General features: G+C 54.4%; 1 protein-coding gene across 2 annotated transcripts; it reads right to left on the bottom strand.

Annotated features, from left to right (window-relative positions):
* Window positions 1–1,174: 1,174 nt before the first annotated feature.
* On the bottom strand, window positions 1,175–20,911 carry PTGS1 (prostaglandin-endoperoxide synthase 1). Of its 2 annotated transcripts, XM_012771792.2 has the most exons (11): window positions 20,819–20,911; window positions 20,629–20,718; window positions 13,828–13,944; window positions 13,296–13,436; window positions 12,611–12,754; window positions 10,498–10,679; window positions 10,304–10,387; window positions 8,325–8,571; window positions 6,028–6,314; window positions 3,601–3,748; window positions 1,175–2,284 (listed from the first exon to the last, which is right to left on the bottom strand). In XM_012771792.2, the coding sequence occupies exons 1-11, from the start codon at window positions 20,823–20,825 to the stop codon at window positions 1,929–1,931; spliced, it is 1,803 nt and encodes a 600-aa protein (XP_012627246.2). In that variant the 5' UTR covers window positions 20,826–20,911; the 3' UTR covers window positions 1,175–1,928. The 2 variants fall into 2 exon arrangements, with proteins under 2 accessions (XP_012627246.2, XP_075865133.1); XM_076009018.1 differs by lacking the exons at window positions 20,629–20,718; window positions 20,819–20,911 and adding an exon at window positions 19,834–19,934.
* Between the last annotated feature and the right edge of the window lie 2,981 nt (window positions 20,912–23,892).

Below are 23,892 nucleotides of genomic sequence, written 5' to 3'. Positions count from 1 at the left end.
TGCTGCATCAGAGAATTGCATTCTCTGCATCCAACAGGGCCAGGAAGCAATGGTGGGAGCAGTTCCTGGCCAGCTAAGGGGAAACAAGGATGACTTCCTGGACTACAAGGAGGCTCAGCCCCAAGGACTGTCCGTCTGAACCCCAATTTCCCCTGTTGTTTCTGGGCCACAGCTTTTCCTGAGGAATGCTAAGCCCAAAGTGCAGAGCATGAAAGGCCTTTTCCCAACCTTACCTTCCCATCCTCTCCTCTCTCTTTGATGCCTACGAGGATCCTCATAGCTGGGAAGGGTCTCGGGGCTGGCGTAGAGGGAAATGGGCTGTCTGCCCTCAGTCACCACTGCTCCATCTCCGATCTCAGGAGCGAAGGAGGGGAGGACAGAGCAGGGTGGATTAAATGAGAAGTCACACCCACTTTGCACTTACTTCATTGTTTTCTTGTTTATTGTCTGTTCTACCCCCACTGAAATGTGAGCTCCAAAAGGGCAGAAGCCCTGTCTGTATCGATCACTCGATGCTATGTCCCAAACCTGTTAACAGTAAGTGGCACTTAGGAAAATAAACATTTGGGACTGAGTAGCCTGCATGTAAGGTGGAGGCTACACCCCACGCTTCTGCCTTTGAACCTGAGCCAGACAGGCAAGACCAGGCCTGGCTATGAGTCAAACCAGGAATCGAGAGGAGCACAAGTTCTAGACTCAGCCAGAGCCCGGGTCCCAGCCTGGCTCTGGCACCTGTGGGGCACGTCTGTCATTTGACCACTCTGAGGCTCAGTTTCCTCGGTTTTGAATTGGGGATGATACTACCCACTTCACACTGTTGTGAGAATAGATGATAATTAAATATGTGAAACTGGCACACAAGCAGTGCTCTCACCTGTGTTGCACACTCTGTAAGGGAGGAAGTTGTTTTAATCAGATGGCGGGGACTGAAATCTGCATCCCCTGGGGCTGGAGTTTGGGCATGTTAGGAGAGCATCCTAAAAATGCAATGCCTGGCCCACCGTGAGAAACAAAACACCAGCGGTATGGCATCTGCACAGCGACAGGCCCCGGGGATCTCAGAAAGCCCCACGCCACAGCCTCTGGCACACCTGGCTGTGGCTAGGGAAAGGCCAGCCACACTTCAGTGTTGCCTGTGCTTTGGGAATGGGACCAAAAGACATACACAGCAGGCAACTTTGGAAAGAATTTTATTAGCTTCATGAGAAACAGCTGCCACGAGTCAAGACCTGGATAGGGACGGGGCTCTGGTGGCTTCCAACCAATGGCATGAAGAAAGCCCACATGTTCTCTCTACGTCCTTGGACCAGGGTCTAAGTGGGGTGGGGGGAGAGGTTTCCAAGAACGACACCCCACCTTCTTGCCCCCTCAGTGCGGGCACAGATGCCGGCGATGCATTCCTGTTGGACATTAGCATCTCCTGCTCTATGGTATCTCACTCAACAGGAAAATGAATCAAATCAACATTCTAGACATTCAGATCAAGCCTGATCTGGCATACCAGCCACTGTTCTGGATCATCAGCTGGGAACACAACATTCTGAATCCCCAATCAGAAAGGCAAGATTCTGCAATGCAAAATAAGAACCCCGTAGATTTCATCGGGATCTCCATATTCTAGAATGCCTATATCCCAAATCAACCAGAAACCTGACATGCTAGGTTGTCAGCAAAGAACTCAGTGTTCTGGCAGGCCCAGTGAGAACCACTTCTTACATTCTGAAGGGTTAACAAGGAACTCAGCATTCCAGAATGACAAAAATCGCAATATTCCAGGCCATGGGTGAGACCCAAAGTTCTAGATGTCAACCCCAGCACTCACCATGCTACACCAGAAAGCCAACATTTAAGACTGTCAGTGCTGGCCTCAGCATTCTGCAATGACAAGCACAAGGCTGGTGTCTCCAGAATGCTGCTTCCCTGCCCCCTCAGAGCTCTGTGGATGGTCGCTCCACAACAGGTTCATTGTCCCCACTGGAGTCGGGCACGCGGAAGGAAACGTAGGGGCAGGTCTTGGTGTTGAGGCAGACCAGCTTCTTCAGCGTGGCCGTGTTGACGATGTTAAAGCCCGTCTCTCCACCAAACGTGCTCGGCTTCCAGTACTCTGGAGAGCAGATGGGATTCCCTAGGAGACCTTTGAGGGAAAAGGGAGCCCCAATCTCTATCATACTCTCCCCAAAGATGGAGTTCGGTAGGCACTTTTCCAGAAGCAGCCCTGGGTAGAACTCCAAGGCATCGATGTCTCCGTACAGCTCCTCCAACTCTGCTGCCATCTCCTTCTCTCCTGCAAGGGGAAGAAACCACAGTCAGAGCCATGGTGCCATTAAGGTCACTATGGGGAGGGACCCTTGCAGGCCCACCTTTTTCTGAGGATAATAGGGACTCAAGGAGAACAATTTGAGCGATTGAGCATATCCCCTAAAATTTGGCCTTGTTGCCTTTGGGGAAGACGATCAGGAAGGAAAGCACACATTGACCTTCCTCCTGGACTGGGTCTAAGAAAGTGCTACTTTCCTTCTCTTGCTAAGAAGGAGTCAAAGACCTAGCTCTGCCACCAAACAGCATGTGTCCTTCGGCAACTCATCCTACTTCTCTGAGCCCTAATTACCTGATCATTACAGCAGGAAGACTCTCCCCACCTTGCTCCCTTCACAGGCAGGTTTCAAGGCCTTACTGTGGCCCAAGCCCCTTTATTCTACTACAGCACAAAGATGTAATGTAACGTGTCCAAGCTCACACAGAAATCCAGTGACCATTTGGATGGGACCATTTGTCATGGGAGATTAAAGAGTGACAAAGATTGCTGTTCCAGGAGAACAGGGAACCCCTCCACTGATCCCAGGATCTGCCCCACTCTGCCAGCCCCACGTGTTCACAGACAGTGACCAAGAGGAGACAGACATGGAGTTTCCCTACCCCTTTGCTCAAATCCATCCTCCACAGGGAACCATACACGATGGCACACCCTGCTTCGGGGGCTCCCTTTTATCTGTGACAGTGGTTCCCAATTTGGCTGCCAACATCTGGGCATCTTTGGGGAAAAAATATACACACACATTTGTATATACAGATCCTTGGGCACCATCCATCCAGGCCCACTGAATCGGAATCTCTGAGACTTGGTATTTTAATCGGCTAAGTGATTCTTATGCAGCTGGTCTATAAAGGGGTATTTAAAAACCAAAATATTTAGCAAGGAAACCAAAATTCTACACAGTTTGGCCCCAGCCTCCCATCAGTAACCGCCCCCAACACAAGCCCCGGCTGCAGCCACACCTACCCTGTTCCCCCACAGGCACCTGCTGTCTGATCTCCATGCCTTCGTACTTTCTGTTGCTCTCCCTCAAATGTTCCTCCCTCTACTCTCCCACAAGGAAATTCCTGTTTATCCTTCAAACCCAGTGACAAGTCACCTTCTCTCCCCAAGCGCAGTTGTCTGCCACCCCTTACCACCCCGGCTGGACACCTCCACGCCCCTCGTAACTCCCACAGTCCCAGGGCTGGCCACATGCATTGTCCCATTCTGTCTCCTTGATGTCTCCCTCGCTTTCCTGCAAGTTGCTCGAGGGCAGGGACTGTGTCCAGGAAACAGCCGCTCACCTGTGAGCTCCTGGAAGGAGGTGTAGGGCTTCATGCCAAACCGCTTGCGGTACTCATTGAAAGGCTGCAGCCGCATTTCCCGCGATTCCTTGATGACATCCACGGCCACGTGCAGGACGTGGTGGTCCATGTTCCTGCCCCCACCAATCTGCCAGGAGGGAAGCACAGCAGTGTCTGAGAGCCAGGCCAGCCTGTCCCGGAGCCTGTGCAAGGTCCTAGGAGAAGAGCTCTAGGTCACGCGTCTTTCTGAGCTAGGAGGGAGAGGAGGGAGCAGCCCCGGGTCCACGGCTGCCGTGCTTTCTCAGGGAGCCCCTCTGAGTCTCGGTTTCTGTCTCTGAAGTGTGGCGTGGGCCAGGAGGACCTCTCTAGTGGCTCACCAGCTCACACTGTTCCCCAGCCCTTTGAATTATATACGAACAGGTGACGTAACCAATCCACTGTATAGGGAGGAGAATTTGAGTTCGAACCCAGGTAGCCTGGTGAGATAAAGAAGGCTCTGGAAAAAGATTCTGATTCAGAACAGTAAAGAAGCGTTGGTCTAAAGAAAGCTCTATTGCTCAGGATGAAATGCTAATGCTTAAGAGAGAGCTCTGTCTCAGTAGAGCAATTATAATTGGGCAGGAAAGAAGAAAAGTAGAGTTGGGCGAAATCACACACCTTGGAGCAAAGCAGAGACCGGTGCCAACCCCAGCTTGGGGCTGCTGTGGCTTGAATTGTGTCCCCCCAAAAAGATGTGATGCAGTCCTCACCCCCAGCACCCGTGAAAGTGACCTTATGTGGAAATAGTCTTTGCAGATGTAATTCAGTTTAGATGAGCCCATACTGGATCTGGGTGGGCCCTAATCCAGTAACTGGTGTCCTCATAAGATGAGAAAAGAGGGATGCAGGAACACCATGTGACAGTGGAGGCAGAGAGTGGAATGATGCGTCTACAAGCCAAAGATTGTCAGCAACCACCAGAAGCTGAGAGAAAGTCGTGGAACAGGCTGTCCCCTAGAACCTTAACAGAGAGCACAGCCCTATTGCCAACTTGATTTCAGACTTCCAGCCTCAGTCTTTTGCTTTTAGCCACCCAGTTTGTGCTACTTTGTTATGTCAGCTTCAGCAAACTAATACAGGGCCCTGGGGTGTTGCTCAAACCACATCCTCATGTGTAAAATGGGGAAGGTAAGAGCATCCACCTGATAGGGCTCACCACAGTATCAGTCCCATCGTAACCCCCAGAGGGTAGCCATGCTGCCTTATCAGAGGAAGCCCTGTCTTATGGCTTCTCACAATCTTCTTAATATCTTGAGAGTCAGCACACTCTGTCCCAGGGGCTTTTCACGGGCTATCATGGTCATTCCTTGAACACGCCTTAGAAAACCATCCAGCCCCACACAAAGGCTGTCTGTGCCCCAGGGAAGAACACAGGCCATAAACCCGCCAGGGACTGCTCACTGGTGCAGCAAATGCTAATTCCAGTCAAATTACCAGGAGGAAACTGAAACCCATAAGGTGCCACAAAGTCACAACAGGGCATAGGGACAAGGATTCCAGAGAAGCAGGAAGGGGGTGCGGGTTGAGGGTGGCAATTAGGGGGTCCCCAGGCTGGGACAGAGCAGGCAGGAGCTGCCAGCCCTGGAAGAGGAGAGGCTCACTCACGAGGGAGCTGGTTAGGAACTGCCGGCAAAGAGCGCGTGCCAGTTGGCTGGGGCTGCCAGGACAAAGCACCACAGAACGAGCGGCTCAAACGACAGAAATGTATTTCCTCTCTTTGGAGCCTGGAAGTTCAAGATCAAGGTGTGGGCTGGGTTGGTTTCTCCTGAGGCCTCTCCCTATGTCCTCACATGGTCTTCCCTCTGCCTACGTCTGAGTCCTAATCTCTTCTTCTTATATGGACACCAGTCCTGTTGGCTGAGGGCCCACGCTACTGACCTCATTTTAACTTCATTGCCTCTTTAAAAACCTTATCTCCAAATGCAGTCATGTTCTAAGGTGCTAGAGGTTAGGACTTCAACATATGGTTTTGGAAGAGCACGGCTCAGCTCATAACACAGGCTTGCAATTTAATAAACAGTATACGCAGGCACTTTCCCCTGTGTCGCCATGGCCTGGATGTCCTGCTGTTCCACCCACACACAGCAAGTGCTCAGATGGTGTGAGCTGTCCTATGACAGTCATCCCTTTCTAGGGGGTAAGTGCCAAAAGGTAGGAGCCAAGACCACATGGGCTAATTCCCCACTACCTCCCCGGCACCCGGAGGAATGCCCGGCTGCTGTCGCTGAATGAACCACCGGCGAACAAGCGCATTCACGCAGGAACGCTCACGACTGCCCTGGAGAAGTGACTCTCCCCCCGTGTTACAGAGGAGGAAGCCTGGATTCGGACCCAGGCCTGTCGGACCCCTCAGCCCCGGCGCCCTCACCAGTGCCCCCTGGGGCTTACCCGGCCGGCGCTCTGGCGAGAGAAGGCGTCCACCAGGGCCTCGACGCCGTAGTCCCGCAGCATGGAGGTGTTGAACAAGAACTGCTCGTAGCTGTACTCTCGGGAGCCCACCTTGAAGGAGTCGGGCATGAGGGGGTGCCAGTGGTAGAGCTGGTTGAACTCCACGGCGATGCGGTTGCGGTACTGGAACTGGGCCTTGAACAGCAGCTCCGGGTCGAACTTCAGCTGCAGGAAGTAGCCGCTCAACTGCTGCACGTACTCCTCGATCACGATCTTGATGGTCTCCCCTGGGCGGGCGGGATCGGGTGCAGGGTCAGCCAAGCACGGCCACGGGGACACTGGCTCGGAAGGCGGGCCAGTTGATGACAAGGGCTTGGTTTTTGTCTCTTCATTGTTGGAGGGGAGGGTGGTGTTTAATTTTATTTGGCTGCTGCCACTTTGTCTCTTTGGGTTGGGATGCAAAATAGAACTTTCCATCTCAGGTTTGACGGAGGCCCCAAAACAAGAGTGCCAGCTAATTCCCACACTCCAGAGGGAGGGTCTAGGCTGAGCAGGACAATATGAAAACGAGGTCTCCACCTCCCTCCCCCAACTTCTTCTTCAAAGTGGTTGGAAAGACCACAAAGATGGGAAAGTGGAGGATGTACCTGGGGCTGTCATTATGCTCACCCCGTCTGTGAGGGACAGGGGCTTCAAGTAGATCACTCAGGGCTGCCCCGGAGGCAAAAAAAAAAAGAACACTGAGGACGGAAGGTGAGCCTGGTCTTAAATATATCTCAAAAAATACATTTCTTATATATCAGAATTCTTATAAATAGATTTTTCTCTTTCCCCCTCAGTACCCAGCTATAAAGCAAGGGAAGAAGCAAGTTGAACATTCTATAACAAAATGAAAACTGGCCAACTTGATATTGAAAGAAACTAATATTTTGGTCAATTATCCACTAAAAAAACTGGCTTTTAGCAAATTGACTGGAAGCCACAGAGTTTCAAATCTGCAGGCCTGGGTCCAAATCTCGGCTTCACCATTTCTAGCTACCTAAGCTTGGGCCAAATTATTTAATCTCTCTGAACTTCACTTCCCTTATCTGTAAAATGTGTATGATATCAATAATATCAGTGTAATAATATTCGCGGGGTTGTTTTGAGAAATAGTCAATGAGTACGTCTACACTGCTGCCACAGGGCCTGGCATAAGAGGGGCTGTCCACACATGTGGGCCAGAAGCAGAAGTTCTAAGTGTGGGCGTGAGGGGTGAATCCCCTCCCCCTACTTGCGTGTCACAAAACACCAGACTGAGGCTTGCAACCCCTCCCCACTCAGGAAGAGGCCCCTTGAGATGGAGTGGAAGTAGCATGAATTTTGGTGGCAGCCAGACCTCAAGTCTCCCTCTGCTGAGTGGCCTTGGAGAATTCACTTAATGTCTCTGAATCTCAGTTTTCACCAGGGTCATTGTATCTGGTTCATAAGATGATGAAAAGTTAAAAGAACACTGGAATTGCAGTGCCCTAGGAGTCCTGCCCTTGGTCACAGATTCATCATCAGCGAGAGTGCTGGGCGGCCTCTGGCCAAAGACTTGCCGTCTCTGGTCAAGGTTTCACAATTCTGGGACTTCAGAACCAGCCGGCCCACCCTCAAACTGCTCCTATCCCCGATGCCTGGCTCTTCCAGGCTCCAGTGAATCAGGCACTATAATTGGGACCAGCCATGCCCAGTGGTGCCCAGAGGTGGGGGAAGGGGGTGGCTGGTGACTCAGAGTGAACAAGGTCTGGACAGGCATGTCAGGAGCCAAGCTCCCAGGCAGGAAACCATCTGACATTTTAGGTTGCAGACTCGCCCCCGTAGGGGACACAAAAATATCCTGTCCCTGAATCACCTAAAAGCTACCAAACTCCAGGAAGGTGGATACACGCCAAGGCAGGAAACAAGCTGGAGTCTGACCCTGCACGCGCTGGGGACGTCAAGTGCTCATCCGGGCACAGTGCTACAGGGAAACTGAGATTTGGGGTGGCTGTCAGCTGTGCTGTGAGTCACCCAGCTAATAATCAACCTTCACAGTCATCCGTTTTTCTGAAGGCCTACTATGTGCACCTTCCCATTCATCATCTCAACAAATCCTTCCAACCATCCCTTGCCCCAGGGTACAGATTTGGAGACGGGGGCTCACGGAGGAGGAAAGACCTGCTCCAGGTCCCAAGGTCAGTGAGCAGAAGAGCCAGGATCCCCAGTTCCCTACCCCCTTTTTCTCAGGATGGAGGGCGTGACCTCCCAGGGCAGGGCAGGTTTGGGGTCCTTACCTATGAGGATGAGGCGGGTCGTCTGGAAGAGCTGCTCATCGCCCCACGTGGGGTGCTCGGCCTTCAGCAGGTCGCACACACGATTGTGCTCACGTAGCCAGAGCGTGGCATAGAGCATGAGCCCGGGAAGCAGCCCAAACACCTCCTGGCCCACGGCCATCTGGCTCTGGGGCGGCACGCCCCGAGGGTACCGCATCAGCACATTGGCCTCTTCTACGGAGGGCGGGTACACCTCTCCATCCAGCACCTGTGGGGTAGGGCCACCTGGCAACCTGGGGTGGGGGCCACCGGCAGCTGCCCACAGCCAATCCCTCCCACCCCTACATCCAGCTGCCGGTCCTCCTCAACCACGGCTGTTCATTCCGCCTCCCAATCCTTCCTTAAAATCATCCCCTCTCCATCTCTTCTATCACCATGATTGGGCAACCCACCCTCATCTCCCACCCTGCTCCTCTCCCTAAGCGGGCTCCCTGGTCCACTCCTGCCCCCAGACAGTCCAGTCTCTACACTGCAGCCAAGGCAATCCTTAAAAAAAAAAAAAAAAAAAAAAACCTAAGTATTGCATCACATGCTGGCTTAAAACCCTTCCAAGTCCTCTCTCTGCTCTTGGCAGAAATCAGAAATCCTTAACACGGTCCCTGCAGACGTCTCTGCCTTCACCTGGAATCTTTCTGACCTTCCATCACCAGGTTCAGCCAATCCTCCCCTTCTTACACTCCAAGCTGCCTCCTACTCCGAGCCTTTGCACTTGCTGAACCCTCCGCCTGCAAAGCCTTTTCCCATTCTTGGTCTCCCTAACTCCTCCTCATCCTTCATGCACCTCTCAACTTATTCATAACTTCCCAGGGAGGCCTTCCCCAACCTACAGACACTCCAGTGGTACCCACAGCTTCTCCTTGGTGGCAGTTGCCACAAGTGTAACTAACTACATGGCAGGTTCTTCATTCATTCAGTAAATATACGCCAAGGGACTGCCATATGCCAAGTACTGTTCTTAGCCCTAAAGATTCAGCAACAAACTTTGTTTTGGTTTTTGTTTGTTTAGACTTGTACAATCCCCTCTAGTAGCCACTAGCTATGTATGACTACTGAGCACTAGAAATGTGGCTAGTGTGAATGAAGAATTTTACTTCATTTTATTTAAATCTAAATTAAGTAAAACCTACATAAAACAAATTTTAAAATTGATACTTCAGCTGTTGGAAAACCTTTAAATATGCTTGGAACAACGTGAGCGTGTGAATCTACTTAATCAACTATAAGTTTTATGAAATCTAAATACAGATTAAATATCTCCAATGAAAATTTAGCATCCAAATAGAGATGTCCTATGAGTGTAAAATATGCACCAGATATCAAAGATTTAGCATGGAAAAAAGCATGTGAGATATTTTGTTAATAGTTTCTTATTGATTATGTCTTAAAATGATAATATTCTGGACATATTGCATCAAGTAAAATACATTATTAAAATCCACTTCACCTGTTTCTTTCTACCTTCTTTAATGTGGCCACTAGAAAATTTTAATTATATATGTGGCTCACATGACATTTCTGTTGGACATTGGTAGTTTAGACAAGATGTCCTCATAGAACTAGCATCCTAGAGTTTATGCCTGTGCTTCCTTGAAGGCAGGGCCCGTAAATATAATGGTCATTGCTCAATCCCCTATGCCAGGCATATTATAATGCCCAGTTAATATTGTGGAATAATTAAATGAGTAAATTCAGACTGCAAATGTCTATCTCCTATTGAGCTCCAAAATCCACCTCCCAGAGGACGTGAGAGCCCAGATCTGCTCCTTGATTGTTTCTCGTGCCTGGCACCTTCTCCCAGGGTTTACTGTCCCTCCTTCTGGCACACACCTCCCGTTCCTGTGACTGGCCCCCTCAGGACATGACCTGGGCCCCCAGCAGCCTTTGCTAGGGGAGACCACGGGAGACCCCTCCCACTGCACCACCCCCAGGCCCAGCACTACCTGGTACTTGAGTTTCCCGTCTTTAAAGAGCCGCAGCTGATACTGACGCTCCAGATTGTCTCCATATATGTGGCCAAGGTCTACCTGAGGACAGAGAGGGGGCCACTCAGCTCACCTGGTTCCCGGCCCACTATCAGTGACGTGCATGTTCTAAGTTAGGCCAGAGTAGTCCTGAGTCCCTCCTGGGTACTCACCCCGTGGCCCAAGGCCTTGGTGAAGCCAGGACCCATCTTGCCGGACGTTTTGAAGAACTGGTGGGTGAAGTGTTGTGCAAAGAAGGCAAACATGAGGTTCGTGCCTTGGGGGTCAGGTATGAACTTCCTCCTGAGCAGGAAGCGACGGCCCAGGAGTTGGGCATCTGGCAGCTGCTTCTTCCCTGGTGGAGGAGTAGGAAAGAGCAGCAGCTGCTACTGCCTGGATCTTCCTGCCCTCAGGACTTCCGGGCTCACCCAGAGAACTGGCCCAGGCAGGAAGCCCGGAGTGGCCTCCTCGAGACCATCTCCCACCACCACCAGGTAGCCCCCTCTCCACCAAAAACCTTAGAACCTAGAAGGATTTATGGGTTAAGCAGCATGATATTTGAAATTTGCTTTAAAATACTTTATAAAAATATGAGCAGGGCTAGATGAAGTAAGATTGGCAAATTGTGGGTAAGTGTTGAAACTGGGAAATGGGCACCTAGTTCATTATACTTTTCTGTCAACTTTCGTGTATATGTGCAATCTCTCCATGATGAAAAAGTTAACCAAAAAGAAAAAAAAAAAAAAAGAGAGCGTGGACTCCGTGGCCTGTTTGCAACTGACTACACTATTTGCTGATTGTGTGAACATAGATAAGTTATCTCACCTCTCAGAGCCTCACTTTCTTCATCTTTAATTCAGGGCAAATGATATTCATTTGTCACAGTGGATTTGAGGATTGCAACAGATAATGTAAGCATGACAGAGAACTAGTGGGTAGAATCTTTTAAATCAAGGGTTAGCAAACCTTTTTTGTGAAAAGACAGATAGAAAATATTTTAGGCTTTGCACACTATATGGTCTCTGTCACATCTATTCAGTGTGACTGTGTTCCAATAAAACTTTATTGACAAAAACAGGGGATGGGCTGGATGAGGCCTGCAGGCTATCGTTTGCCAACCTATTTTAAATGATTCCAGTCTTTCTATGTCTGGCATAAAGACAACAAGTCATCTTGAAGCAGGTGTCTGTCATCATAAGAATAAGTGTTCCTTAATTATGTCAATGTCAGATGAATTGGCATCCAGAGCCCTTACAGAAAGGAATGGTAGAATGTTTTGGGTTCTGGTAAAGGCATCCCTTCACAATACCTCAGGTGAGACCCAATGTTGAAGGTTCAAAATCAATAGAAATTCTTTGGATTGAGATGGCCAACTGGGTTCCTTGGCAGGAAAAGATATTAAGAACCACAAAGGGAACCCACTAAAAGGGAAGTTGGAGGGAATGATTTGTATGCTATAATTTAAAATCATCACTCATGGACATTGGACAAAGATTGATTCCAACAAAATGTTGGCAAGATCCAGCTATCCTGGTGGAATGGTCATGCTTTGGGAATAGCAGCTAACCTGTGAGTGAAAACCATCAGAGCAGTGCCCTCAAAACCCAGGTAGGGACATTAATACATATGCAAGGTTCTGAACCCACAAAAGCACACAAACACAGGGCTGCACAGGACCAGTGCGCAACAGCAACACCATGTGGCAGGAAGTGAAGTTCAGCAGAGATGGAGACTCTAGTCCTCTCTGTACTTGAAGTTGAACTGATGGGTCTGAACTGAGTAACCCCTAGGTTTTTGGACAATTAGGGGTGAAATGAGAAGAAGGCCTTAGGAGGAAGACCCCTGCCAATGAAGCCAAGTGGAATCTTGGGCAATGAAAGAAAAAAATGTGACCTTATTTGTTCCCTACACTGGTAAAGCATGTGAAGCCATTTACATTAGGAAAGAACCAAACAGAATTAGTACCCAATAAATAGCACACTATTCATTACTTCCTGCATTTCAACTGTTGAGTCACTCCCACCCCAGCAAGACAAGGTTCGAGCAAAGGGGCACCCTGGAACTATGGAGACATTAGTCTGCCCTGACTTTCTAGTGACCTCGGGCAAGACCCTTTGCTGCCCTTGCCTGTCCTCAACCCTGATTCTGAACATGCCATATGTCTTGCCTTGGTCTACCCATCTGTGGAATGGGTCAATAATTGTTCTTCTATCTGTTCTTCCCAAAGAGGAGAACTGAGCACCTCCTGTGACCCCAAGACCCAGCCTCTCACCCCAGTCCCATTACCTTTGGTCCCCATGGGCGTGGGGCAGCCTTCAGGCACAGAAGGCAGAATGCGAGTGTAATAGCTCACGTTGGAGAAGGATTCCCAGCTGATGTAGTCATGTGCTAAGTTGTAGGTGGGGGGGCTGGGGATAAGGTTGGAACGTACTGCAGAGAACAAAAATAACGGTGACAGTGTGTTCCCACCGCAGTTCCACCCCCCTTCCCCGCCTCCTCTTGGGTTGGGGCTTGTTTATCTGGCATCATAGCCCCTTCCCACCCACAGCCCTTATCAAATATAAAGAATCTCAAGAACTGGCCAGGCATGGTGGCTCATGCCTGTAATCCTAACACTCTGGGAGGTGGAGACAGGCAGATCACTCAAGGTCAGGAGTTCCAAACCAGCCTGAGCAAGAGCGAGACCCCATCTCTACTATAAACAGAAAGAAATTAATTGGCCAACTAAAAATATATATATATATAAAATTAGCCGGGCATGGTGGCACATGCCTGTAGTCCCAGCTACTTGTGAGGCTGAGGCAGAAGGATTGCTTGAGCCCAGGAGTTTGAGGTTGCTGTGAGCTAGGCTGACGCCACGGCCCTCTAGCCCGGGCAACAGAGTGAGACTGTGTCTAAAAAAAAAAAAGAATCCCAAGAACTGGCAGAATTTTTTGCTCCCCCAGATTAGGGGGGCCCTGCCCACACCCACCTGTGAGTACCAGACGCATGAGCATGTCTCGGATGAAGGTGGCATTGACAAACTCCCAGAACAAGCGCCCGTGAGTGAGCAGGAAGTGGAGGAAAGAGGGGCTGGGTCTCAGAGAATTCCGGAGCCAGGTCCACAGCTCAGCTGCAGGGGCATTGGGAGCCATTCAGTCGGGGCCTCCTGGCAGCACCAGAAGCAGCCAGAGTGGACGACGGGGACTGAGGACCAGGGCCAGGATGGAACAGGGTGGCACCCATGGGGCAGGGGTACGGATGGAACACAACAGAGCCAGAACCAGGCATGAGGACAGGGCCCAGGGCAGGTGTGAAGACGCCACAGAGCCCAGAACCAGGGAGTGAGGGGGGACCAGGAGCAAGGGCTCGTGCTGGAGCCAGGTCAGGGAAAGGGGCAAAACCGGGCAAGGAAGGAGAACGGGGCCATGGCCACAGACACAGGCAGGAGACGGGGGTCTAGGGGAGGAGCCCAGGGGAGCAGGAGGCCCAGGAGAGGAGCGGGGGCTGGAGGCCCGGCTCACGGACGGTGCAGTTGGGGCCGGAATAGCCCGTGCGGGTGCAGTCACACTGGTAGCTGTCAAGGCCGAAGCGCACACAGATGCCCTGGTGCTGGCACGGATAGTAACAGCAGGGGTCCACTGTGGGTGAGAAACAGGGATCAGAGACCGCACGAGGGTGGCCTCCTGACCCCACCCAGCCCCCAACGGGCAAATGAGGGGCCAGAGGCATGAACTCAAGTTGCAGGTCTGTCCTAAAGCACTGAGCGACCCTTCTCTGCACTTCACAGTTCCCCTAAGGGCCCTCCCTGTTCCTACAGCCATGAACATAACCCCCCCAGGACCTGCTCTGGCTCTCCAGCCCAGGCCACATCCGGGCCCCCACAGGAAGTCCCCTCCCTCCCTAATGCCACCAAAGTGGAACAGGGGAAGAGTCCAGTCCCCAGGCTAAGGCATGGAAGGTTAGGAAATAGATAAGATGCTGTAGCCACAGCCCTCTAGAGCATTCACTTCCTGCCTAGTCAGAGCCCGGCAGCAAGGGCAGGGCTGGTGGGGTTCAGAAAAGGAACAAGGACTGGGAGGGAGTCATCCCAGACCAGCCCCCAAGCTCTGAGCACCTGGGCACTGGGAAAATGAGACCTCCCACCATCCCTCCATTTCTGTAGAAGGGAGGGAGGAGCAGGTATCATAATACCCACTTTGCAGATGCAGAAGCTGAGGCCAGAAAACGTGACAGCCAGACAGGTCACCCAGCAAGTCACCCCAGACCAAATGCCCATCCCCTCACTTCCACTCAACCCCCACAGACTGGGCAATCACGTCTGAGGTCGACAACGCCGGGGCCCTTGGCCTGTTAGGAAAACAGGGTGGCTCATCATTGCCTGAGTTCTGCCTCTCCCCACACCCCACCACGCCCACCCCCACCATCCCTCCCCCCCACCCCACCCCCACTCCCGTCTGTGGACAAATTGTCTTCCATGAACCTGGGCCCTGGTGCCAAAAAGGTTGGGGACCGCTGAATCAAGTCCAAGGAAAGAAGTTTTCTGGAACTCTGGGGACAGGGTGGGGAGTGAGGGGAGGGAGGGAGACCAGAGTCCCAGCTGCCTCGTCCCCCATTCTCCCTAGGCACAGACCAAGTCCCTTTGGGTCCAGGCTCTAGGACCCTGAGGACGGTCACGGACCAAGGGAACCCGGGAGACAAGAAGAATCCTCTGAAGGGAGAGTGGAGCTCTGGCATCACCCTCCTGCCTCCTGGAGCGACCCACAAGGAAGTCCCCCTGCATCTGACCCCCTGCCCCTCGCCCAAATCGGCACTGCCTCTGATTCTTCAGCAGCAAAGTCAGAGACTCCTCAGGTTCATTCGGACGCACCCCCCACCCCATGCAGAGACCCCTCACTGCTCAGCGTGGGGACCTGGGGACTGAGCCTCAGGGAGGGGGGGCCACTTGGCCAAGGGAACAGCACGGACCCCGGCAGCCCCAGGACTCCTGGCTCCAGCAGGAGGCTCCTACCTGGCACAGAGAACGCCAGGCTCCCTCCTATGAACACATTTCCTTATGGGGCTCGGGGACAAAGTCACAGGGAACTTCTATTCTTCGTGCCACTGATTATTGGGGGTCAAGAGGGTAGCAAAAGGCGGAACAACCCAGGATGACACGGGCAGTCATCCCAGGCACTGCGATCAGAGGACATGACCCTGGGCAAGGCCTGCACCCACCCTGCCCCCATCGCAGTCCCTCACTTCGCAGCACAGGGCTTGGCCTGGGCAGGGTCCCCCTGGGCCCCCAGCGCCGCTCCCCACCCTCCCCACACACATATACAGGAACAAGCAAGAGTCACAGGAATCATGCAAATAGTTTTGCTTAAGCCCTGGTGACACCCCATAGCCCTACAATGGCATCTGTGTGGTCCCGGCAGGGCTGTGGAGGGAGGGGCAGATGGGAAGGAGGCGGGGCCAAAAGGTCTTATCAGGCTGCCCCAGACGGACCTGGCAGGCAGGACCACAGACCAGGGAGCCTCAAGAGGACCCCCCCAGCCGGCTCAGGGATCTGATGCCTCCAAGGAAGGACTCCTCGCCTCTGCGGGGGACGCTCCTCCTTGTGAAAGACACTCTGCTGTGGCTAACTCGCCTGCGCAGGAGACCCTGCGCCTCACCGCCCGCTCCCCACTCGGGCACACAGGGCCCAGTCCTACCCCTCGGAGGGCAGAGGGGCTGCTAAAGGCACAGGCCCCCTCTGGTCTCAACCTCCCTGTCCCCACCACAGCAGGGATCCAGCAGTCCCTCCAGCCCAGGCATGCCAGCATGCCGTGGCAGCCCCTCCCTCAAACCCAAGCCTGACACGCACATCCATCTTTTACGCAGCCAGCAGCTCCTCTTGGATAAATTCCTCCAAATCCACCTGACCCTCTCGACTGAGAGCACGCCTTGCCTCGCCCAGAAAGCTCCCCCTGCATGTCCACACTCACTCCCCACACTGTCCCCGCCTGGCTCCGGGTTCCAACGTGACATGTGTCCACCACAGGCTTCCCAGAGAAGAGGCCCCGCCTTCCCTGACACAGGCCACGCACAGAGCTGGGGTTCAACCCAGGTCCTGGGTCCAGATGTGGTGGCCAGAGCTTAACAAATGTGTGTGGAATAAATAAAACCAAGTGAGGAGACTGGCAACCCCCCCACCCCCCCCTACCCCCGCTTGGCCAAAGAGTCGGTCATCTTCCCAGCCCTCAGCAGCTCTCTGAGGTCCTGCAGGAAGGCGTCCTGCTGTATACAGCCCCAGGGTGCTGCCCGCAGGCAGGCAGGCAGGCTGCAGACCTCCAGCGGCTGCCCACATCCCTCTCCTGCCAGGAGAGGCTGTCCTCAGCGGAGGCTCCTCCTTCCCAGCACGGCTCTCCAGCTCTCCCTCCCTCCTCCCCCACGTCCTTTCCATAAACACCAGCTGCCCCAGGGCAGAGAAAGTTCTCCCAGCAAGGGCAGCAGCAGCCACCGGGGCCCCAGGGTGGCAGGCTGGGGCCCCAGGGTGGCAGGCTGGGCCGAGAGGAGACTGGGTGCTGCTTGGCACCAGCCAGGCGTCCTGCCACTGTCAGGCCAGGGAAGCCAGGGCTCCAGCCTACCAAGCCCAGGACCTCACATACCTCCCCGTCATCTGTCTGCCCTGCACGCCCCCCCCCCAGGGGAGGGGGGGGAGACTCACCATTGCGAAATGAGGAGTGCCAGGCGCAGAGAAGGCAGGAGACTTGCTCAGACCCCGCCGCTTTGAAGTTGCAGAGCCAAGACCTAAACCCACTTCTCCTCCCTTCCCCTCCTCCTGGAGGAGCCGGGGCCCAGATTTGGGGAACAGATGGGATGGGAGAGTCACTTTGAGCCACAGGCTGGGAGTGACCCCCGGGTAGGTTTGTTACTGTTCCTTTGGGGTAAACTTTGAAAATACTGAACAAACGACACAAGGACCCCAGAGGTCCTACCTCGACCAGACCTCTGGGAACTATTCATACAGAAAGGTCTTCCTTCATTCTAACTCCAATCCTGCATGCTTTCACGCCAGCCCAGTCCTGTGCTCAGGGCCGGACACCCGTCAAGAAAGAGAACTGGGGAGATGCAGGCGCCGAGTCTAATTCATACTGATTCCCCACAGACCACACGGGGCCAGGCAGCAAGCAGGGGCTCCGGAAATATGTACTAGAGAGTGGCCACGTGTCCTCGGGCAAACCCCTTCCACCCTCGGGGCCTCATTTTCCTGTAAATCCCGTGAAAGGCATGGAGCAGGCAGGCTCAAAGGAGGCCTTCCATTCGGCCACCCTGTCCCCTTCTCTACTCTGGGGGGAGCCGGTCTAACCCTCTCTGTCATTTCCCCTGCGCCGCCGTCAGAAGAGAGCTTTACAGCATGTTCTCACCGAGTCCTCAAGACACCTGGAGGTGGGGGTGACCAGCACACCCACACTGCACACGAGACACGTGGGACCCAAAGGCCAAGCGGTCAGTCCACAGTCCCAGATGAGGGCCCTCCAGGACTGCCTGGCTCCAGACCCTTTCCAACGACCCTGGCCCGAGAGTCAGGGCTCCAGGCCTAGGGCTGAGCGTGACGAAGGGACGGGCACAGCCGCAGAACACCAAGTACTGCGAGATGCGGAGGCAGCAGCCTGCAAGAGGGCCCAGTAAGGAAGTTGGCCACAAATCCCCTAAGAATAATATTTAGAGAAGCTCCAGGGGCCTGGCAGCCAAAGAGAAAAAAGGGGCCCTGACTAGCTGGGCCGGGCCCCAGTCCCTACCCCTTGCTACCCCCAGCATACCAGGTCCAGACAGAGGGACCCAGCAGCTGGAGGAGGCTAGCTGGGGAGGCAGCCCCCGCCTGGCCTGCAGACCCAGCTGGCACTAGAGATAGGAGACAGCAGGTGGCAGGGAGGCTTTGGCACTGCCAGGCCGTGTGCCAGCGTTAGCTGGCCTCCTGCTCCTCTGCCTGGTGGGCAGCTCTGGTCACCAGGTCGTGCCCTATCCCTAGCTAGGGAGCCAGCCCTAAGCCAAGTCCAGGGACAAGAGGGGAAGAACTTGAGCATTGAGCATCCCCCAGCACAGCCTGGCCTCCAAGCTGACTCTGTCTCCTGCCCCGCCAGAGAGACAGAAGCAAGAAGCTCACCTCCACCTGCCCTCCCAGGTGAGTCTGCAGCCCTCATCTCTTGCAGGCTTGGGGTACGAAGGCAGCCCCGACCTCCTGCCCCTTCACCCCTCTTGTCACCCATTCTTCCCTGGATCTTTGCAGGAGCCTTCATCCTGCCTCCCCAGCCTCCAGTCTCGCCCCCACGTCATCTGTCCGTCCTCATCCTCCGGCTCCCAACTACCCCATACGGTGCTTCAGTCCTCTCCCCCATCTGCCACCCCTTTCAAGGTCCAGTTCCAATGTCACCCCCTTCAAGAAGCCCCCCTCAATTCCTGGCAATGAGAGGCAGCTGCTCCCTCCCTGAGCCCCACACACCCCTGTGCTCCCCTCAGCACGGCCCTGATCCCCTTGGATGACAGTCTGTGACATTTCTGTCTCCACCATCAGACTGTTAGCTCCTCCCAGCTCTGTGTCTCCAGGCTCCAGCCCAAGACTGGCATAAAGCACGCCCTCAGGAATGAAAAAAACAATTCCAGTTAAACACTAATTAAATAAAATTAAGTAGAAAAGGCAAACACCAGCTATGTGTTAATGTCAATGCAGCAAAATTGCACTTGCACCCTGTGAATATATACAAATAAAAAATAAAGGGGGGGGGAGAAAAGGCAAAAACCCAAATGGCACGACCATGGCTCATTGTGCATTAGTGAGCAGACAAAAAGTAAATAAAAGTGCAGCAGGGCCCTGCCTACCATGGGGAGCCAGGATGGGGCCGGATAGGGCCTCAGAGGAAGTGCTGGGCTGGTTGGGACTGACAAGATGGGTGGTTGAGGCAGCCTGGTCCGCCCTAGCTCAGCCACCCACTCACTGAGCGGCTCCAGAAAAGTGAGCTCCCTCCCGCTGGGCCTCAGAGTCCCCTTCTATAGAATGGGTCTAACACATCTCCCTGGCAAAGCCAAAGAAGTAGATGCTCACAGCTAGCCTTTGTAAACTATAAAGTGCTGGGGACATGTGTCTTCTTCCTCTATCCACAAACCAGGCTTTTCCCAACCCAAACCCTTTCCTAGAGCACCCTCCGACCCCTCCATGGCTTCCCCCAATGCTGCCCACTCAAATCCTCTCCTCCAGGAAGCTTGGTCTGATCTGAGGTCCATGTAGATATCTCTCCTGTCTCCTCTGAGCACCAAATCCCTGGAGCATTCCTAGAGCCAGGGCAGAACACTCGGACTCCCTCTGCCCCCTCCCACCCTCTCTTGGCCTCTTTCTAGATGGGAAATGGGGACCCAAAGAAAAATGGGTCACACAGCCAGGTGCTGGAGGAAGCCGTGTCCAGGCTGGGCATGCACGAGCACACACACACACACACACACACACACACACACACACAGAGGCAGTGAGCTGGGGGAGGAAAGTTGCTAAGAGAGTTGCTGAATTCCTTCACCTGGGACATGCATGGAGGAGGGAGGGGTGGAATTTCTGCATCAAACTCTGGGAAATGAAACAAAAAGGGGCCCAGCGTCCATTGTGGGGAGGGGGAGGACGAGCTTTCCTGTAAAGAATTTGCAAAGTGTCTGGAGTCAGATACCTGAGTTCAAATCCTGAGCCCACCATGTACTGTGTGAGCCTGGGGGTGAGGGGTCATCACACCTACTGAGCCTCAGTTTCCTCATCGGCTCATTGGGGATGTCCTAGGTGAGGACTAGACCCCAGAGGAGGCAGCTGGGCTCCATAAAGGTGCTTCCAGCTCCTGGCCTCCCCAGCGGCTGGTGCACCCGGGGTCTTCACCAGGGGAGGCCTTCTCCACCGGGGCTGGGAGTCAGGACGGGTCCCCAGACGGTTAGAGGCTGGAGAAAGGGAACTCGCTCGCCAGCCCGCTTTCCCCTGGGCGCCCCGCGCTTCCCCCGAGAGAGGGCCCCACAGGAAACAGCGGGGTTGCTGGCAGCGGAGGCTGCTTGGACAGTTGGGGGCCCAGAACAGGTGAGGGGGTGTAGGGGGGGCTGTCCCTTCTCCTCATGCCGGCACGAGATCCCAGTCTGCCGTCTTTCCAAAAAAGACCCCGGTAGCCCGTTGGCCGAGGCCACATCCCCGGGGTCTGCAGAGAGCCCCCATCCCGCCGACAGACTCAGCCCCCTCCGCTTTCCCAGGCACCGCGCGCAGAAAGGGGAAGCTGGGCCCGCTGGAGGGGAGCCGGGGGCAAGGGAGGGGGCGGCCCGTGGGCGGGGAGGGGGCCACCTACCTGGCGTGGGCGCCCCGGGGTCCGCGAGCAGGACCGGGGACGGTGGCAGCAGCAGTAGGAACAGCGAGAAGCGGAGCCAGAGACTCCTCCCTGCAGAGGAGAGAGACGCGGGGCTGAGCCTGGCATTCAAGGCTCCTCCGGGAGGACAAGAGGATTCCCGGGCGCGCGGGAACACCGAGGTCGGACTCACGGGTCATGGCGCGGGCGGTGATGGGTGCGGGACACAGACTGCAGGCTCCTTGGGTGCGTCTCCAACTCTGCCCCGGAGCTCCGGCCCGCCCCCTCCCACCCCTCCCCGGCTCCACCCCCGCCCCTCCCTCCAGCTGTCACCTCGGCCGCTGCCGCCCGCTCACTTCCTCTGCTCCCGCCCCAGCCGAGACCCTTTGTTAATGATTGCGCGATCACCACTAAGGCGGCTTTTCACCCGAGATCCTGGAGCGCTTGGGCTTCTAAAGCTCTGTGGCACCAGAAATGCGTCCATTTGGTAGGTAAGAAACTGAGGCTCAGAGACGATGTGCAACGCTGAGGTCACCCACCGCCTGGGGACAGAACTGAGAATGGAAGTGGCTATCTGAACCACACACCCTGCCCTGCAGAGAGAGAGAGGAGAGAGGGCTGGAAGCCGAGTGGTCCAGCCCGGACTGCGCACGGCTTCCAGACCGGGAAACTTGCTACTCCTCGGGCAGATCCAACCAGAAAGACTTAATCCTCTCCAAGGGCTGGACTCTGTCCTCTGAGGCCACAGGTCTCTGCCTGAAATGAAGAGCACAAGCTCTAAGTCCAAGAGACTCGAGTTCACATCCAGACTCCAAGCTTACAGCCGTGCCATGCTGGACAAGGTATTCTCATTTATAAAATGGGCACAAACACAAAAGCAGAGGGCCGGTGTAATCCAGAGGGCCGGTGTAAGACTCAGTGAGGTAATGCACACAGATCTCCTGGCGCAGCACCTAGCATGCAGCAGGTGCTCAGTTATCAGGAAACAATTTTTCCGAAGCTCTCGGAACTCAGATCCTGGGGCTGGCCTGAGTTGGTGCTCTAGCTGGATTCACAGCCACCTCTGACTTGACAGAGTCCCAGTCTCAGCTCCCCTTTTTCACGGCTGGGGAAACTGAGCCTAGAAAGGGGAAGGTTCAGGCCCAAGGTCACACCCACAGGTTCTCTCCCTCAGTTTCCCCAGCACACCTAGCCATCCTGTGGGCCCCGCAGAAGTTCTTGTGCCAGCTTCCAAGCAGCCTGGGTGCAGGGTAGGAACCATGCCAGGTGGCAGAGGTGAGACCTGCTGGGAAGCCCCTCCTCTGCCCCACCCAGGCTGTTCCCACGATCCACTGGAACAAAAGCCAGCTGCCCTAGGGAGAAAGAGCAAGCCAGAGCAGACTCGGGAGTGATGGGAAAGGTCGAGGGCCTGGGGCCCTGGGGGGGCTAGGACAGGCTTCAGCCTTCCACCCCAGACCAGGGCCTTCTGGTACCTACCCAGCCAGGGCAAGGAAATGGGATCATCAGCAAAGGGGACATGGTCAGGGTGGAGATTTAGGGGTCCAGGTGCTCAAAGAAAAGGGGACTTTTCTAGTTATTAAGAAAGGAGAGAAGGGCTTGGGTGAGGTTCCATCATCCACTCCCAGGCCCTCCCTCCTTTTGGGCCCTGGGCCCATCGAGTTGCTACACTTGTACTTTCTGCTGACTCCTTACTCCCAAGCCACCCACCCACACGTGAAACGGCAAGCACTTGTGTAGCCCTGGCATCGGCGAGGAAGAGTCTTCACCTGGGAATCAGGAGAACTGAGTTCAAGTCTCACATCTTCCATGGTGTGACCTTAGACAAGTTTCTGGGCCTCTGTTTCCCCATTTGAACAACAGAATGAGCATATCAGATGGCCTCTGAGGATGGTCCAGTTCCACATAGGACAATGGGGCCCTCACGGTGGCCTGGTTCTGTGACCAGCACTGCAGATCTCAAGACGGATGCAAGGACGGAGAGGACAGAGGCTGAGACAGCAGGCAGGACCCCGGCATAACTCTCTGGGGATGGGGCCAGAGCAAGAGGGTAGAGCTGGGGGAAGGTAGACGAGAGAAATGGTGGCAGAAGTGCCAAGGCTTGGTGACGGATTAGCACCGGAGCTGGGGGTAAGAGAGGTGTAGAGGACACCCAGGCTTCTGGCTTGCTGCGGAGGGCTGGCTGGGGTAGTGGCATCTGGACTTGGACTTCTTGTGTTTGAACCAGCGGAGGGGCGGGGCCCAGCATGCAACTGGATACACAGGGGGAGGTCTGGTCTAGCCCTTTTCCCAGCCCTGGAGAAGGGTCCTCAGCACAGGGCCACCTTTTCCTATCCCTCCACTGCAAAGCCTATGGCCTAAATGTTTAGGGAAAGTTTCTAATCCTCAGGATGACAGATTCCTTCCACTCTCCAGGCAAGGCCAGCCCCTGAGAAGCCTCCTCTGACACGCCTCCCTCCTCCCCTCTCCTCTGGGAAGCTCCTGTGCCTTCCCGGACCACAGCAGTGCCACACGGGATTGTGTTGTCCCTCGCTCGACTTATTGGGCTGCGAACATCTTGTCTCCCCAAGGCCAAGCATGGGATCTGGCAGATAGAAAACATCCCAGGAATGCTGGCTGCCTGAATAAAGAAATGAATGCCTATGAGTAGTAAATACATGAAAAAATATAGACCTTCTATGAGGGAGTGAGGGTTCGGGGCCAGCTTCATCAAGGTGACTGCCAACCCACCCATCGGCTATGACAACCACCGAAAGTGTCAGCGTCTTCCTCAGTTTCCCTGCCTTCCCAGGTGGGCCCATGGGCAAGCACCCTCAACAGCCCCATGGGTCCAGCTCCACCTCAGTCCCTGAGCCGCCCCCCACCCCAGCTGAGGCAGCGAGGCCCCCCTGCCCCACACCCCACTGGTGATAAGGAATGGGGCTTCTCTCTCTGCACACCCCGCCCCCTGCTCACCCTAGCTAGAGCCCAGATTTTAATGCCCCTGGAGAGGGCTCACCCCTGCTGGGCCCCACCCACTATTTGGAAAACGGATCTGACTCTTACCTGAATCACTCATGGACACCGCCCCACCCAGCCCCACCTCTGCAGGTACCTTGACAGCCAGACAGGAAGGCTCTGGAATCAACCCCACATCTCTTCAAATCCCAACCCCCCACCCCCACCCCAGCTCTCAGTGTGACCTTAAGCAGCTAAGTGCTCCTCGTGGGCCTCAGTTTCCCCATCTGCAAAATGTGGTTAATGATTCCATTCTTGCAAGAGTTATTGTGA

The sequence above is a fragment of the Microcebus murinus genome, chromosome 12, assembly GCF_040939455.1.
Source record: "Microcebus murinus isolate Inina chromosome 12, M.murinus_Inina_mat1.0, whole genome shotgun sequence".
NCBI classification, from domain to species: domain Eukaryota; kingdom Metazoa; phylum Chordata; class Mammalia; order Primates; family Cheirogaleidae; genus Microcebus; species Microcebus murinus.
Note: the sequence above shows the minus strand (reverse complement) of the source record. Positions and strands in the feature narration are given on the sequence as shown.